This window comes from Lissotriton vulgaris, chromosome 12, assembly GCF_964263255.1.
Source record: "Lissotriton vulgaris chromosome 12, aLisVul1.2, whole genome shotgun sequence".
NCBI lineage: Eukaryota > Metazoa > Chordata > Amphibia > Caudata > Salamandridae > Lissotriton > Lissotriton vulgaris.
The window spans coordinates 31,206,221-31,225,097 of NC_141700.1; the positions used below are offsets into that span (position 1 = coordinate 31,206,221).

General features: G+C 50.3%; 1 protein-coding gene across 6 annotated transcripts in view; it reads right to left on the minus strand.

The window, feature by feature from the left end:
* SLC25A42 (solute carrier family 25 member 42) overlaps positions 1–18,877 on the minus strand; it is a 257,863-nt gene that overhangs the window by 125,053 nt on the left and 113,933 nt on the right. For all 6 annotated transcript variants that reach the window (XM_086946865.1, XM_086946866.1, XM_086946863.1 and 3 more), the window contains exon 3: positions 13,641–13,752. In XM_086946865.1, the coding sequence (XP_086802991.1) occupies positions 13,641–13,752 (112 nt within the window). The remainder of the gene's footprint in view (positions 1–13,640; positions 13,753–18,877) is intronic.

Sequence of the window (18,877 nt, forward strand, 5' to 3'; positions counted from 1 at the left end):
GTGACCGAGTTGGAAAGTGAAGGGATGGATGAGTGACTCCGAGATGCCCCTTCTTTGGTCTGGGAGTCCTCTAGTTTTCCGCCGGTATGTCCACCACGGCTGTTACCGACCGGTTGGCCCGATAACGTGACGTCTTCGGTTTGGCAGGGCATTCACGTACGTAGTGGCCTTTTTTGCCACAATATAGGCACAATCCTTGTTTACGGCGTGACTCTTTCTCCGTGGCTGTGAGGCTCGCTCGTATTGCGCCGATGTCCATGGGTTCTCCCTTGGATGCGGTGGAAGTTTCAGGACTTCCCACCGTCACGTAGGATGGAAGGGATTTTCCTTTTCTCCCATGATCCCCCTTTCTTTCACTTAGCCTATGTTCAGCCTTCGGAATGCGTTGAGATACTGCACCAGGTCGTTGGATCCCTGTCTCAACTCAAGCATTTCACGGTCCGCCGTGTACGAGTCAGCCCTTCTGTCGAATACCTTCAGGAATTCCTCGCGAAAAGCACCCCAATCACATAAGATGGGGTCGTCCCTGCTCACCAGAGGTACGGCCCACTGTGCCGCGTTTCCAGCCAAATAGGAAATAAGGAAAGCCACACGAGCCTGACTCGTGGGGAACGCCTTTGGTTTGCACGATAAATGTAGCGCCACTTGTGTGAGGAATACCTGCACTGTGTTAGGATCCCCACTGTACCTCTCTGGTGTTGCCAAGGGGATGGCTACCGGCATTTCCACTACTACCGCAGGGGTCTGGTTCGTGAGGGAGGTGCTGGGCGTGAGCGGGTCCAATTGGATAGCATCCAGTCTGGCTTTTACATCAGCTGTTTCTTGCCTAGAGGCAGCCAATTCAACTTGCACGGTCGCTAAAGCAGCCAGCACATCATCAAGTGTTGCCATGTCTGTTATCGACCGGGAGACAGTTAGTGTTATTAAGGTCGGATATTTTGTAACGCCCTGAACGTCTCAGGATCGTTTAACAGACACGATAATGAGGACGCAACCACTTGTGAAGGGTTAGTTATTTTAATGAAGGCACAAATAATACGAAGAGTAAACAAAAGTTATAGTCACTGGAATCCTCCAGGCTAAGTACGTTACCAGCCCACAGCACGGATGGTCCTAACCGTCCTCTGCATATACGCCGATCCCGGCGGATGCCAACAGAGGGCAGAAATGAAATGGCCGACAATGCCAATCGGTAGGCTGTGAGGGGCACGAAGAGTGTTGGGGAGAATCGAGGAGTCAGGGAAACACCCAGCCGGGGTCTCTACCTGAAGGCAGCAGCCGCTCAACCTCTTCCTCAGACTGCACCGGGACGCGGAGTCACCTCCTGGTGATGCGTCACCGATACCCCAATCAAAAGCAAGAAGACTGAACGGAGAGCAGCCGCTCGATCGATCCTGTGGACTTCCGAGTCTGTAACGCGGCAAACACCTCCTGGTGTGTGTTACAGCTGGCAGTCCCTTTATCTCTGGTCGGGCTGGGAGTTACGACTCCAACCAGCATAAGCACCACTGCGCCTTGACTCCGCCGAGTCTAAAGCGAAGCTCAATGGTTGACCGGTAGAGCTTCCGGGTCCTTCACAGGTGACGATGGGGCAAGACACGGCCCAGGGAGTAACAACTCGACCTACCTCCGTTCTTGCCTTACTGGAGCACCACTCCGGAACGCTGCTCTTCACGAAGCAGGTACGTCGGTGTAAACACAATATCCGACAGCGTTGTACCTCCAGGTTCCTCCCTTTATAGGGCGTGTTTTCCTTGAGTTATGTAACGGCTCTCCCGTTTACATAAGGGTGTGTTTTCCTTGAGTTACGTAACAGCTCTCCTGTTTACATAAGGGCGTGTTTTCCTTGAGTTATGTAACGGCTCTCCTGTTTACATAACCTCTCAACCGCTAAGCATCCTGGGAGATGTAGTCCGTTTTCGCTGGTTACCGTTTTCCTCCCCTCGCATGACAGGAATTCTTGACAGTACATCCTCCCTCTCAGCGGCTCCCCACGGGGCCAGCGCTGGCAGGAAAACGCCGATGGAACAAGGAGACCAAGCGCGGAGCATGAACCCCTTCATCCGGTTCCCATGATTGCTCCTCCGGGCCATAGCCTTTCCACGCAACCAGGTACCACAGCTTCCCCCTGCGCCATTTGGACGCCAGTATGCCCGACACTTCATACTCCACCTCCGACTCCACGCATACCGGCCTAGGTGTCCCAGACGGCTTGGAGGGTGCTGGTTTGAGCAATGATACATGAAAGACAGGGTGTATCCGCAATGACTGGGGCAAGCACACCTTCACGTTCACGGGGCCCATACACTTGGTAATTCGATAGGGGCCCATGTACTTGGGATGGAACACACTGTTCTTTCGAAACCTCATGTTTCTTGTGGATATCCAGACGTAGTCTCCAGTGCGGTACAGTGGCCCGGGCCTTCTCTTCCTGTCTGCCGCAGCCTTGTATCTTCTCTTGGCCTCTATCAGGACAGCCCTTGAGCGCATCAACGTGTCTTTTATGTGTGCCACCCTGTCCGCTGTGGCGGGAATCCTGTCCTCTCTGAACGGATGTAGAAATGGCAAGAACCTGGGATGTTGGCCATAGTTGCTATAGAACGGAGATGACTGTGTGGAGCTGTGAGTGGCGTTGTTGTAGGCTATCTCTGCAACCCATAGCAAGTCGACCCATTCTTCCCTGCCCTGGACCACAAAACATCACAGATACTGTTTGAGCGTTTGGTTCAGGCGCTCGGTTTGGCCGTCCGTTTGAGGGTGGTAGCTGGTGGACAGGGCTGTCTTAACGTGCAGCGCAGTGCACCAAGTCTTCCAGAATTGCGCAGTAAACTGCGACCCCCGGTCCGACACGATCACCCCAGGTAATCCATGCAGTCGTACCACATTCTTTAGGAGTGGGGACGCCAATTCCCCGGCCGTAGGGACTCTCTTGCAGGGGATGAAGTGCCCCATTTTCGTCAAGTAGTCCACCACCACCAGTATTGCCGTCATCCCCTGGTCTACCGGTAGGCCCACCACGAAGTCCAGTGATATGCTATCCCATGGTCTATCCGGGGTTGGAAGTGGATGTAAGAGCCCTTGGGTTCGGCCATGGTCGGCCTTCATGGTAGCACACGTAGGACACTCCTGTCCCCACCTCCTGACATCCACTCTCATGGTTGGCCACCAGAAATGCCGTCCCATGCTAGCCACCGTTTTTTCAAAGCCCAAATGACCTGCGCATGGAGAGTCATGGCACCAGACGAATGCTTGTTTCCTTAGCCTAGGCGTGGGTATCAATAGGCACCTGCCCTTCAGGGGTATCCCATCCTTCAGCTGCCATTCTCTGTGACTGAGGAGCCACCTCCGCCATGCGAATGACTGATCCCTCTCTTTATTCCCCTCAGGAAAGTATCCGGTTGGATAACCCCCAATACCATCCTCGGGGAAATGATGGAATGCTCGGTCGCAGGCAATGGTTCCTTAACTGCAGATTGACGGGACAGGGCGTCCGCCTTCCGGTTTTCCGTCCCCGGCCGATATGTGATGCGGAAGTTGAACCCCGCAAAGAAGATCATCCACCGCAGCTGCCTGGGAGAAAGGTGTCTTGTGGCCATCATGAACTGAAGGTTCCGATGGTCCGTGTACACCGATACCACATGTCTTGCCCCCATCAACCAATGCCTCCATTCGGTGAAGGCGTCTTTGATTGCGAGAAGCTCCTTCTCCGCAATATGGTAGTTGCGTTCGGCGTCGTTGAGTTTGCGGGACATGTACGCAACGGGATGAAGCACCCCTGTGTCGTGGTTGCGTTGGGACAAGATAGCCCCCAGCGCCACATCCGATGCGTCCGCTTCCACCACGTAGGGGAGATCCGGATCGGGGTGAGCCAACACCGGCGCCTTACCAAAGGCGCTTTTCAGGGCCTCAAAGGCTGTGTTCGCTTCAGGGGACCAGACAAACTCCTTGGACTTCCTCAGTAGCTGTGTGATTGGGGCCACCAATCCTGAAAATCCATCTATAAACCGCCTGTAAAAGTTGGCGAAGCCAATGAAACTTTGGACGTCCTTCACGCTTTGGGGCACCGGCCATTCTTTCACCGCCTTGATCTTTCGTTCTGCCATCTCCTGTCCCTCTGGACTCAGCATCACTCCGAGGAATTCCACGGATGTGACGTGGAAGTCACACTAGCTGAGTTTACAAAACAGCATGTTTTCCCTCAGCTTTTGGAGCACAGCTTTGACGTGGTGTACGTGCTCCTCCACACTGGACGAATAGATGAGGATGTTGTCGATATATACGACCACGTAGATATCCAACTCCTCTCTGAATACCTCATTCAGAAAGTACTGAAAGGCTGCCGGGGCGTTGCACAGACCGAACGGCATGACGAGGTACTCAAAAAGGCCGAACCTGGTCTTAAAGGGGGTCTTCCACTCGTCTCCGTCCCTCATGCGCACCAGATGGTATGCCCCTTTCAAATCCAACTTGGTGTAGATACAAGCTTTCTTGACCTGTTCCAGAAGTACACTGATGAGAGGCAAGGGGTACCGATTTTTTATGGTTATCGCATTCAATGCCCTAAAGTCCACACAGGCTCTCAGCTCCCCATTAGCCTTCGGGATGAAGAAGAGTGGCGAGGCGGCCGGAGACTTGGACGGGTCGATGAATCCTAGCATGAGGAGTTTATCCAGGTACCCCCGGAGATGCACGTTTTCAGGCTCCGTCAGGGCATACAGCCTGCCGCTGGGAACGCTGGCCCCTGGCACCAGGTCGATCTGGCAGTCAAACTGTCTATGTGGTGGTAGCACTTCCGCCTTCACCTCATCAAATACGTCCTCAAAACTGTGATAAGCCTGGGGGAGAGCCACATCTTTTTCTGCCGCTGTAGCCACCGTCTGACTCCCGCTCTCATCTGCGTCAAGGCATTCCGGTCGTATTCCACAATGCAGGGTGCAATACGGTGACGTCATTTCGATGCGATGTGTTGGCCAATCCACAGAGGGGTTGTGTTTCTGTAGCCATGGCAATCCCAATATGACACCATATTGGGGCGCTCGGATGATGTTAAAATCGATTTGTTCCATATGGTTCCTCCCATATCTCACCGGAAGAACCCCCGTGTGCTGCCCGATGGGCCCCGTCACCAATCGCCTTCCCTCTACAGCATAGACGTCTTCGGGTACAGCTTTGGGAAGAAGCACTAGCCCTAGCCTGCATGCCTCGTTGTGGTCCATAAACATGCCAGTGGCCCCTGAATCCACCATGGCCACAACGGGTATCCACTGGTCATGCACTCCCACGTGCACCTTGAGAAACAGGTGTCGTTGTCCCTTAGTGACCGAGTTGGAAAGTGAAGGGATGGATGAGTGACTCCGAGATGCCCCTTCTTTGGTCTGGGAGTCCTCTAGTTTTCCGCCGGTATGTCCACCACGGCTGTTACCGACCGGTTGGCCCGATAACGTGACGTCTTCGGTTTGGCAGGGCATTCACGTACGTAGTGGCCTTTTTTGCCACAATATAGGCACAATCCTTGTTTACGGCGTGACTCTTTCTCCGTGGCTGTGAGGCTCGCTCGTATTGCGCCGATGTCCATGGGTTCTCCCTTGGATGCGGTGGAAGTTTCAGGACTTCCCACCGTCACGTAGGATGGAAGGGATTTTCCTTTTCTCCCATGATCCCCCTTTCTTTCACTTAGCCTATGTTCAGCCTTCGGAATGCGTTGAGATACTGCACCAGGTCGTTGGATCCCTGTCTCAACTCAAGCATTTCACGGTCCGCCGTGTACGAGTCAGCCCTTCTGTCGAATACCTTCAGGAATTCCTCGCGAAAAGCACCCCAATCACATAAGATGGGGTCGTCCCTGCTCACCAGAGGTACGGCCCACTGTGCCGCGTTTCCAGCCAAATAGGAAATAAGGAAAGCCACACGAGCCTGACTCGTGGGGAACGCCTTTGGTTTGCACGATAAATGTAGCGCCACTTGTGTGAGGAATACCTGCACTGTGTTAGGATCCCCACTGTACCTCTCTGGTGTTGCCAAGGGGATGGCTACCGGCATTTCCACTACTACCGCAGGGGTCTGGTTCGTGAGGGAGGTGCTGGGCGTGAGCGGGTCCAATTGGATAGCATCCAGTCTGGCTTTTACATCAGCTGTTTCTTGCCTAGAGGCAGCCAATTCAACTTGCACGGTCGCTAAAGCAGCCAGCACATCATCAAGTGTTGCCATGTCTGTTATCGACCGGGAGACAGTTAGTGTTATTAAGGTCGGATATTTTGTAACGCCCTGAACGTCTCAGGATCGTTTAACAGACACGATAATGAGGACGCAACCACTTGTGAAGGGTTAGTTATTTTAATGAAGGCACAAATAATACAAAGAGTAAACAAAAGTTATAGTCACTGGAATCCTCCAGGCTAAGTACGTTACCAGCCCACAGCACGGATGGTCCTAACCGTCCTCTGCATATACGCCGATCCCGGCGGATGCCAACAGAGGGCAGAAATGAAATGGCCGACAATGCCAATCGGTAGGCTGTGAGGGGCACGAAGAGTGTTGGGGAGAATCGAGGAGTCAGGGAAACACCCAGCCGGGGTCTCTACCTGAAGGGAGCAGCCGCTCAACCTCTTCCTCAGACTGCACCGGGACGCGGAGTCACCTCCTGGTGATGCGTCACCGATACCCCAATCAAAAGCAAGAAGACTGAACCGAGAGCAGCCGCTCAATCGATCCTGTGGACTTCCGAGTCTGTAACGCGGCAAACACCTCCTGGTGTGCGTTACAGCTGGCAGTCCCTTTATCTCTGGTCGGGCTGGGAGTTACGACTCCAACCAGCATAAGCGCCACTGCGCCTTGACTCCGCCGAGTCTAAAGCGAAGCTCAATGGTTGACCGGTAGAGCTTCCGGGTCCTTCACAGGTGACGATGGGGCAAGACACGGCCCAGGGAGTAACGACTCGACCTACCTCCGTTCTTGCCTTACTGGAGCACCACTCCGGAACGCTGCTCTTCACGAAGCAGGTACGTCGGTGTAAACACAATATCCGACAGCGTTGTACCTCCAGGTTCCTCCCTTTATAGGGCGTGTTTTCCTTGAGTTATGTAACAGCTCTCCTGTTTACATAAGGGCGTGTTTTCCTTGAGTTATGTAACGGCTCTCCTGTTTACATAACCTCTCAACCGCTAAGCATCCTGGGAGATGTAGTCCGTTTTCGCTGGTTACCGTTTTCCTCCCCTCGCATGACAGGAATTCTTGACAGAAGGACCGCAAACTGGAAGTGTTGCGACCCCACCGTAAAACGGAGATACTTCCTGTGCGACTTCAGGATGGGAATGTGGAAATAAGCATCCTGCAAGTCGATCGACACCATCCAGTCTTCTTCCAACAGCGCTTGAAGAACCTGCGCAAGAGTGAGCATCTTGAACTTTTCCTGTTCCAGATACAAGTTCAAGATCCTGAGATCCAGGATTGGTCTAAGTCTGCCATCCTTTTTGGGGATCAGGAAATACCGGGAGTAGCACCCCTGACCCCTCTCCTGCTCCGGAACCACCTCTATCGCACCCTTTCTGAACAGTGCCATGACTTCTTCCTGCAGGAGATGTAGGTGGTCCTCCTAACAATAACCTTGGCAAGGAGGGTAATTGGGAGGTGTTGGAACTGGTGTCACCAGTTCCCCGAGGGTAGCATGGGACGAGCAGGTAGGCATCCGAAAGCTTATGTGTAAAGCGACCATACAGCACACGCATCCACTGAGACAGTAAAATTGGGCACGCAATGAGTGACTCCACTCCAGTTAGTTTGTATAAAAATTAGATAACTTTTATATAAAGCAGAGTCAGGGTAATCAAAAATTACAGTATCAATTACTTATTAGTTTTCCTTCAGAATACATATGTTTCAACACTTTGTAATAATTACTCGGAGGAATAAATATTAAATATCAGATAAATATTGAATATTAGATAATATTAAGTATAGATATCCACAGGCCTGACCTTAGCCTTGCTTTTTATCAGCACCTGTAAGGAATACATCACAAAGGCAACCAAATGACATTGCATCTTATTAGCTTTGTAGGCATATTACCCGCTCCTCACCAAACAAGGGTGAGCGTTCCACAGCAAAGAACATGTGAATAAATAACTGTAGGCTTCCAGTAATGCGGCACTAAAGGGGAGAAAACATTTCATTAAGGATAAACATCCCCTTGTGCAGGATTAACCATTTTAAGAATCACTCCCAGCAGGAGTGAGCATTAAGCAGTTCCATAGTTGAAGTAGAACTTTTCATTAGTTATGCACCAACATTTCATCCAGGAAGTAACCACTTCTCTGAGCAGAAGTAAACATTTAATAACAGGTAAACCATGCATAAGGCCTAGGCTGAGCAGGACACTAGGCGAAATAGGGATAATCCATGGGTTTGGGCCTAGCCCTCGCTAATACTCTTCATCCTGGTACTGTAGGCATTCCATTACATCCTCTAATCAGGGGTTAACCTTTTATGAATTGAGGCCTATAAACTGTGGGCCTTGGGACCTCTAAAACAGTCCAATACCAGGGTAAACACCCCCTTAATCTAGTAGGGACCTTTCATTAGGAAGTATCCTGTTCGCAGGTGAGAACAACATTTCATGTAGAGCCATTCATATTCTCATTAGCAGTAACTTATTTCAATAAAGGTTAAAACGTTACATTACCCAGCATTAAACATTTCCTGAAGTTGTACTTAAGGAACATTGCACTTGGCATATAACCCTTCCCTATGCAGACACATTTCATTATATAAATGTAGGTGTTTCAGAGTCCCTGGCATCAGGCAGGAGTAGAAAACACTTCCTTAAAGATCAGGCAGCATGTCATTATGCAAAAACCCACATTTCATTAGGCCAGGATAACCTTTGCATTTAACTGGGGGTCAACATTTCATTATGTGAGCAAAGGGAGCAAGTTATTAATCCCTGTAGCATCAATAACCAATTCATCAGGAATAAACATTACAGCAAGGAGATATTGCATCAAGAATAAACCTGGCATCAAAGATAACCATTGCATTAGCCAGCACTAACCGGTATAAGGCCAAAATGAGCACTTAACTTTACTCCCAGGCTGGGGTTAACCTTAGTGGCCCAGCAGCCCCTTAACTTGTTAACCCTTCTCAGTGGCAAGAATCACCAGGGCCATAATAGACCCCTAACCGGGGGTTAATTCTTAAATGGGACCAGGCCCAGTTCAGATGCTTTTATGGGCCTGATCAGGGCCAACAGGGCCCAACTACAGTTTCTCCTCATAGCACTCTACACTTCCACAGCGCTCGCACTGGCTGAGGTGTTCTGGGGCATAACTGTGCTCTTCCTCACAGTGCTCTCCACAGCCTCAGCGCTCACACTAGCGGCAATGATCTTGGGCACAGGGCGCTTTCTGACACAGCGCCAGGCAGCAAATTCAGGTCCTGGGCCCACAGCGCCTCGCTGATGCAGCGCTTGAAATTAATGACAGATGCTGGATGTACAGCGCTTCACAGTACCTCAAGGGTCCCCAGGCAGCAGCAGAGCTCACAGGTTCACAACGCTTCGCAGTCACAGCGCTGGTAGTGATTTTCAGGGATCAGGTACACAGTGCGACCCATTCACAGCGCTGGTAATGGATTTCTGGTGTCAGTTGTAGGGGTAGGGAATATGGCAGTCCTGGAGATTGCGCTTCTCTGGTACAGCGCTTCGCTGGGGCCCTTCCCATAGATAAGACAGTTCAGACAGCACCAGCATGACAGGTAGTCCAGGATGCTAGCGCTAGGGTATAGGGGCGCTTAGCCAGCAGACAGTTCATTTAAGTTGGAATCAGATCAGCAGGACCAACAGGACAGGCCACACAACAGTGGCAAACCAGCAAAGGGGTCCCAGGTGGCATCAGGGAACGACACAGCGCCAATACCTGGTTGATTTCTCAATAGTCCTGTGGTGGTTTGGTTTCTTCTTGGCGCTTTATGTTTCTTGCACCCTTGTAAATAGTAGTCTCTGGGTTCCTTCAAGGCGGGGGGGGTAGGGGGGTTGAGTTGTTGGCTGATATCAAATCTCCTCAGCCAGTTCCCTTCAAGTGGTCTCTGGGTTCCCCTTCCGCCGGGCCAGATCAGGGGGCAAGTTCAGGATCCCTCAACACTTGGAAGGCAGCACCTAGGCCCTGTCACTCCCAGTGTCATAGGTCCATGTCTAGGCCCCACTGCCTAGAACTCCTGCGTAGGTTCTCCCCCAGGTCTGTGTTCCCTCAATCTGACAGGAAAGTTTCCCTCCTTTCCTTATATAGTGCCAGTTGACAGTTGGCAGTGGTAGTTGGTGTCACCTCACCTGTTCCAGAAGGTTCCAGGTGGTTCTAGGAGGTTCCACCATTCTGGCTATGGGCAGGCTGGCAGGCTAGTATGGATACATTGTTTGAGGGTTCCAGCCAGCTCCTGGCCACTAGAATGCGCCCACAAAGCCCGCGCTGCAGTAGCAGGGGTCAGTGGCAGCCATGTTAGGGGAAGGAAGCACCTGCACTTTAACATTAGTTTGACATTACACAGGGATTTCTCCACTACACAAGGCCTATACCATTTTATTACTATGGGGGACATCCTAAATTAGGAATGAAAAGCAAAACATTTCTGGGAAAAGGGCCAAGTCCTACAGGAGGGAACTCCTGAAAAGGAAGTGCATACCCATTTTCTACGAGATTGAGAACCCAAAGATCCGATGTAACCGATTCCCAATCCCGTAGAAAATGAGTAAGCCGACCCCCTACCGGACCCGCATGATCCGGAATGGTGGATCTAGGGCTGCTTTGCTGTTGTAGGTGGGGGGTGGGTATTAGAGGAGGAAGTAGAGGAGGAGGAGGCCTGACGTCCATGGGCACAACCCCTTTATCTACCTCTGTATGACTTATACAAAGGGTTCTGTTGTTGTTGCTGTTGTTGGCTTTGTTTATAGGGACGAAAAGTGGACCTCCCAAAGCCCCTGTACTTCCTAGTGGAAGAGCCTCTAGTTTGCAGGCCCAAAGACCTAGCCGTCGCCCGGCTATCTTTGAACCTCTCCAATGCCGCATCCGCTTTCTTTCTAAAGAGTCCAGTGCCGTCAAAAGGCAAATCCATAAGAGCAGCCTGAACATCTGCTGAAAACTCAGAAGATTTTAGCCAAGCGGCTCTTCTGGTGGCCACTGAAGAACCCATTATCCTAGCCACAGAGTCCGCTGTGTCCATGCCACTCTGAATAACCTGGCGGGCTGCCGCCTGAGTGTCAGAGACAACCTTATTGAAGTTCTTTCTATCTTCCTCCGGAAGCTTAGATGACAACTGCTTAACCGAATCCATTAAGGAATGCACGTATCTGCCCAGCAGGCAAGTAGCATTCGTAGACTTCAGAGCCATGCTACCTGTTGAGAAAACCTTTTTCGCAGTTTGATCCAATTTCTTTGAGTCTTTATCTCCAGGTACCTGGGGAAAAGAGCCTGCTGACCTGTTCGAACAAGCAGCTTGCACCACCAGACTCTCCGGCGAAGGATGGGAAGTCCAGAACTGAGGGTCACCAGGTGCCACCCTATATCGCCTCGCCACTGATCTGGACACTGCAGGAGCAGATAATGGTTTTTTCCAGACTTCCAAAATTGCTTCAGTCAGAGCCTCAGTGAATGGCAGAGTCGGCTCAACAACTGAAGAAGGAGAATGTAAAACCTCCGTGAGGATATTAGATTTGAACTCCACTGTAGGTAAAGTCAAATTTAGCAGCTCAGCAGCCTTTTTAATAACCACATGATATGGCGCCACATCCTTAGAGATTGCATCCGAAACTGCAGACAACCCCCATTCTGGAGAAAGTTCTAGTTCACTTGCACTATGGAGATCCACAAAAAAATCCTCCTGCTCCTGAAGTTCTCCTTCCTCCACATCAGGGTCCTCATATTCCTTCTCCAGGAGACGCTGGGCTCTACGCCTCGACCACTCCATACGAACTGAAGTCGTCGGATCCGGTAATGACTCCGACGGAGTCAGAGTCGGAGCCGGCGTCGAACGAGGAACCGGAACAGTTGGAGGATGGGAAGCCGGGACCGGCGTCGGACCCCAATCCAAATCCCGAGGTCGCTCCGGAGCCGGCGAAGCCGTGTGCGGAGTTGAGGACCTCGGGCGCCGTACCGAGCCAAGGTGGATATGGCGTCGGCATAAACGGCAGAAAAGGCGCCGGAGCATAAGCTTGAGGGACACCCAAGTTAAACGACAATGGACCCATGGGACCCGCAGTTGCTCCAGAGGGGTACATTGCCCTTGCATATTTGCCAAACATGGCATTAAGAAAATGCGAAGGGTCCTGACCAAGACCAGGAAAGGGAGGTTACGAACCCAATGGCTGCTCCGAAGGAGGCTGTTCTGGATTCGGCTCCTATTGACCCTCTGGGTTATCCACTGGAGTTGGTGACCGAGGAATCTCCACGTCTTCTTCATGCTCCATAGACTGACACGAATCCGGATTCGGTTCCAGCTCCGGATCCGGAGATTTCTCTTGATATCGTATAGGCGAGGCACCACCTTAGGCTCACAAACAGGAGAAGGAGACACAAAATCCTTTTTATGTCTTCGAGAAGAAGACTTCCTCTTCGAGTCTGATGACCCAGAATGATGACTTGAACTATGCTTCTTCCTCTTGTGTTTTTTCTTCGAGGAACCCGAAGCATGTCTCGAAGCCGACCTCGATGCAGACTCCGACCTGGCCCTCGACCTCGACTTCGATCTGGACTTCTGCTTTGATCTCGAGCGCCTAGACCTTGACCTCGAAGATCTCTTGGCTTCTTTACCTTTCACCTTTGCCAGCAGAAGTTTTGCCTCTCGTTCTCGCAGAGCCTTAGGGTTCATCTTAAAGCAGGATCGACAGCCTTTGACATCATGGTCTGAGCCCAGACACCACAAACAATCGTTGTGAGGATCTGTCATAGACATCATCCGGGCATACGAGCAGCACTGCTTAAACCCCGTCTTCTTGGACGACATCTTCGACGAAGAACAGAAACACAGTAACACACAAATAGTAACAAAGTCACTATCTGAATCACAGAAGATCCCAGAAACCGTTAGCGTCGACGACGTGGAAAAAAGGGAACTGATGTCATCACGCAAACGTAGGCCTAATATGGTGTCGGTGACGTTCGACTGAGTCGCGCGCGATGCGTGCTCCTATGACGTCGTCCATGCCGGCGTGCTACAAAGAATTTTTAGGACATTGCTGACGCAAGAGGAATATTCACAAGGTGAGGAATCCACTGGCAGATGTACCTATCAGAAACATAAAGACAGTGTATCAGAGAATGAACTAGAATGGCAGGATATCTGTAGGTGAAAGGGCTGTCCGAAAGTAATACATGGACTCGCCTTGAACTTTTGAGAAAGCTGTGAGCAAATCTCAATTCTTGCCACAAAGTGGCAAAATGCGCTTAGTTAGGAAGTAAGGTGTGCAATCGCGGAGGGGGAGGGTGTGATAATCTGGCAGCACAATCTGTTCATGAGTATATCCAAATCTTCTGGCCAGGTGAAATTGGAAATCTTACAGTGATAAGCATTCAATACAAGTTACCTTAAGAATGACACCTCATTTGTTTACTTTAAACCCATGTTGTTGCGATAATTTTCCGCAGATTTGCAGTATTCACCTTGAAATATGATTTTTGTTCTGTCCAGCGGTGCAACAGCAGTCTTTGCAACAGCACCAGCAAATGCTCCAGACATCAGGGAATTAAGCACATGTCTGTCATCTTTGGATCCCTGAAACAAAGAAAGCACTGTATAGTAATGCACGCATTAAATGGAAAACGTTTGTGAGAGCCATACGGAAACTTACTTACTCTGTAAGCATCTGTTCATGGCATGTGGTTTCAGATTCACATGCTGTGCATACTCCTGCCATCTAGTGTTGGGCTTGGAATGTGCAACTTAAATTTCTTCAAAACAATTGAGTCATGAGGTATAGTGACTCCACGTGTTTGGTAATGTGCATTGGCATCAGCTCCAAGGGGAACTCGATGCATAGCAGCGCATCTTGATCCACCCACAAGCTAGTTGGTTCCTTACAAAGCTGCCACCGAAGCCAAAGAACTCCCTTCCGCCCAAGAGGAAACGGACTTTCGATTAAGCCCTAACATGCCACTGGAGCCACAGCCAAAAGAGAAGAGGCACCAAGATGGAGGCACCAGTCTCCAGCCACCTCTGCCATGTCCACCAGTGCCTCAAGTCTTACCTCCTCCCCCTTGGCCTACATCCCCACCTCCTCTCTCCTTTGCTTCACTCCTTCCACTTGCTGGCCCTGTATCTCTCTGTCCGCAGGGATTGCCACACTCTGGCAGGAGGTTGGGGGGATGGGGCAATCCAGGATCTTCTCCCAATCCTTATGTATTTTTCGAACCACATTAAGATCTGTGGAACGATTTAGATATAGAGCCTCCTGGGGACACTCGCTCGGCATTTATCGGTAAAATCATCCCCACTAGACTACACCACCTCTTACCACAAGGTGCTCCACAGAGCAGCCACTTCCCGCAGAGTAGAAATGCATAAGACACAGGAGGATGCAGACTTTTTGCTGGAAACGCTCCCCTCCATTCAGTTGTTTCAGAGATTCGTCTAGAAACAGAATTATGCCTGGGACCACAGGAATGTCGGAATGTAGGGACAGAGTCACCATACCACATCAGTACCTATGGGCCTAAATCAGACTAGCTCATACTGCCTTACATGTCCTCCTACCTATCCCAGAGTAACAGGTAAATTGGCACTCCAGAACACAACTCTTTAGCCCTCAGGGGAACAGTGGAAACAGATCATCACCTTTCGTTTCCGCACTCATGTATATCCATAATAAACAACAAAAAGACATGAGGAAAGTTTACAATTTATTGAAACGATCTTGCTCTATTATGAAACAACGGCACAGCAACTAGAAAACATATACATGCTAGCAAAGTAACTAGCATCAAAAGTAAACTATATACGATGAGAAACCTTACCATGATAACTGATAGATCTGCCTTAGCCTATCCTCACTACATGGGCACAGTGATATATCAGATCTCCGAGGTTAGAACTGGCTCCCATATCTGTTATTTGCAATTAGGTAGTCTGCATCTCAGGTTGCACAAATCTGGCACGTTAGTCTCAGGACCATTCCCTCTGCAATAAGTTACCCTCTCAGGCTGTAAAAGTAAGTCCTGGGGTATATGATAAGATGGGTTCAACTCGAAAACAGCAAATGTGGACTTCTGTTGTGTCTAAATGCCAAGCTACGTTGCCAACAATGTAAATTGATACTTGTATAGCGCACTACTCACCCGCAAGGGTCTCAAGGCGCTTGTACGAATACCGCTTTGGAACCCATCCTGGCTTTCCCTGTGAGGCGTCCACTCCTGGGCACCCCCAAGGTGGAGGCCAGGCATCCTTAGCGTTGTGGGGGCCGTTGTGGAGATTAAGCAAGCTATTGCCCAGAATTGAAGAGTGGGACTCCATGATTGGAATAGGCACCGAGGCGAGAATTATCAGGTCCGTGGAATTTTTGAGCCCAAGACCCGCCGAGGCGGGGAATTGAACCCTGGTCCCGGGCTAGACCTCTGCATCAGGGTCTGCCGCTCTAACCATTGAGCCACACTTCTCCACCAACAATCACTGACAAACCAGGGTCCAATGTTGTTCGACCTTGTAATAAGTGTTCAGAGTCCCAGAGAAAAGAACAAAATACAAAAAACATGTGCAGTGTATTTTTTCAATAAAATTGCAGCATACAAACAACGTGCTGTAATGTGTGCAAAGCCAATGAGCCTATAACTTGCAGTTGGGCTAAAATAAGGGAGAACTAAGTGGGCCCTAAAGGGAACTCACAACACCCTCCCTTTGGTTGGGCAAGTAACGGAGCTATTAAGGAGACACTATAAAGAACAAGTTAAGCACACTGAATGCCATGCCAATAGGCAGGTTATACAAAAAGAATGAAACCAATGAGAATAATGAAATATAAATGTCAATTTGGAAACGTGGCCAGATTAAGGTTTGTTGGATGTATCGAATATGCTACTTACCAGTATGCATCTGTTCTTGGCATGTAGGGCTGCTGACATTCATACCTGTGCATAAATCGCCGCCTAGTGTTGGGTCCGGATGATCGCACATTGTTGTCCTGGAAGAGTCTTCGAAGTATCACGAGATAGGTGGCTCCTCCCCTGGACTACAGTGCGCATGGGCATCGACTCCATCCCCAGATTGTTTTTAGCCATTGCAGCAAAGATGGAGTGTAACACCGTGAGTGATGACCATGCTAAGAGTAATTAGGAGTGCTGCAGCCGCTACAGGTGCCGGGGAGGAGGGCGGGCGATATGAATGTCAGCAGCCCTACATGCCAAGAACAGATGCATACTGGTAAGTAGCATATTCGGTTCGAGGCATGTGGGCTGCTGAATTCATATCTGTACATAGAATATATAGCAGTCCCTCCATTAGCAGCGGCCGCCTGTGCCAGCTGCAGCAGTTTGAAAAAGTGTTTTTAGAACAGCCTGCCCTACAGCTGCCTGCTGTTTTGGAGTGCACATCTACACAGTAGTGTTTCGTAAATGTGTGTGTGGTAGACCATGTGGCTGCTCTACATATGTCTTCTAAAGGAATATTTCCAAGGAAAGCCACGGAGGCCCCCAACTTGCGGGTGGAGTGGGCCCGTGGGGGGATCGTTAAAGTGCGCTTGGCTTTTTCATAGCAAATTTGAATGCACTTAACGATCCACCTGGCTATACCTGCTTTGGAAATGGGGTTGCCTTTGTGTTGTGGCAAAAAGGCAACAAACAGTTGTTTTGTTTTTCGAAAATCTTTGGTCCTATCAATATAGTACATTAAGGCTCTCTTGACGTCTAGTGTGTGGAGCATCCTCTCCGCCACTGACTCAGGATTTTGGAAGAACACAGGCAGTTCAATAGTCTGATTGATATGGAACTGCGAAACTACCTTAGGAAGAAATTTTGGGTTAGTGCGAAGCACCAACCTGTTGGAGTGAATTTGTATGAATGGCTCTTAGATAGTTAGTGCCTGGAGTTCACTAACGCGTCGCAGTGAAGTAATCGCTATCAGGAAAGCCACTTTCCACGTCAAGAACTGAATCTCGCAGGAATGTAGAGGCTAAAAAGGTGGACCCATCAGTCTGGTGAGGACCACATTTAGGTTCCATTCAGGAGCTGGCGGGGTCCGGGGAGGAATGACTCGTTTGAGTCCTTCCAAAAAAGCTTTAATGGCCGGCACTCTGAAAAGTGAGAGATGCTGCCTGTTTTGAAGATAAGCTGCTATTGCGGACAAAGGTATGCAAATGGATGCATATGCCAGATTGCATTTGTATAGATGTAACAGATAACAAATGATGTTGTGAGTAGAAGTGTCTAGCGGGTTGATATTGTGGTCTGCACAGTAAATGACAAACCGCTTCCATTTCGCCGCATAGCATGCTCTGGTGGTGGGCTTTCTTGCCTCCCTTATGATATCCATACAGTCTGGAGGCAAATTGAGGTAGCCAAATTCTAAGACCTCAGGAGCCAGATCGCCAGGTTGAGCTGTTGCGGATCTGGGTGGTGAATGTCGCCATGGCTCTGTGTCAAAAGCCTGGGTGTGAGGTGCAGCCGTTGATGCGGTACCACTGAGAGTTCTAGAAACGTGGTGTACCATGGTTGGCGTGCCCACGTCGGAGCAACCAGGATGAGCATCAGAGTGTTGCTTCAGCTTGCGTGCCACCAGCGGTATTAGAGGTGCTGGGGGAAAAGCGTACGCAAATATACCTGACCAGTTCATCCATATCGCATTGCCCTGCGACTGTGGTGGTGGGAACCTGGGGGCAAAGCTTCGGCATTTGGCGTTTTCCTTTGTGGCTAACGGGTCTCTGGATGACCCCACCGCTGGAAGTACGGGTGGAGTACTGATGGATGCATCTCCCACTCGTGCATTTGGTGGCTGTACCTACTGAGCAGGTCCGCCATCTGATTGTCCTTGCCTGGGAGGCGTTCCGCCATGAGGAAGATGTTCCTCTGAATGGCCCACTTCCACATGCTCTGAGCCAGATGAGACAACTGTGGAGAGTGTGTTCCTCCCTGTTTCTGAATGTAGTACATGGCTGTCATGTTGTCCGTCCGGATCAACACGACCTTGTTGCACAGATGTACCTTGAATGCCTTCATCGCCATGAAGATAGCCATCAGCTCTAGAAGGTTGATGTGCATCTTCTTTTGCTGCGTTGTCCATAGTCCCTGCACAGTGTAGTGGAGTACATGAGCTCCCCAACCCTGGAGAGATGCGTCCGTCGTCAGAATGATCTGTGGCACAGGCTCCTGGAACGGTCGTCCCTTGCAAAGGTTTTGTGGATTCGACCAATGCAGAGAGTTGTATGCACGACCGGTTACCAACACTGGGTCTTTCAACTGTCCGTGAGCCTGATTCCACTGAGGTGTTAAGCACTCCTGAAGCGGACGCATACGTAGTCTTGCGTGCGGGACTATGAAGATGCAGGAGGCCATCATGCCTATCAACTGCATGAACACTCGTGCCTGAAGCAAGTGTTGAGGTCTGAATTTCTGTATCAGCGATTGAATGCTACTGATCCTCACTGAATTTGGCTGTGCTTTGGCTACCAGAGTGTCTATTGTCGCGCCAAGATACTACCGTATGTGGGCGGGTTGAAGGTGGGACTTAGGGTAATTCAGTGAGAATCTCAGATCGTGAAGAAGGTGAATGGTGTGGGACATGTGGGCGGCACACTGCTGGGCCGACTTTGTCTGGATAAGCCAGTCGTCCAGATAAAGGTAGACATGAATGTTCCGTCTCCGTAGGTGTGCAGCCACTGTCGCCAGGCACTTTGTAAACACCCTGGGTGTGATCG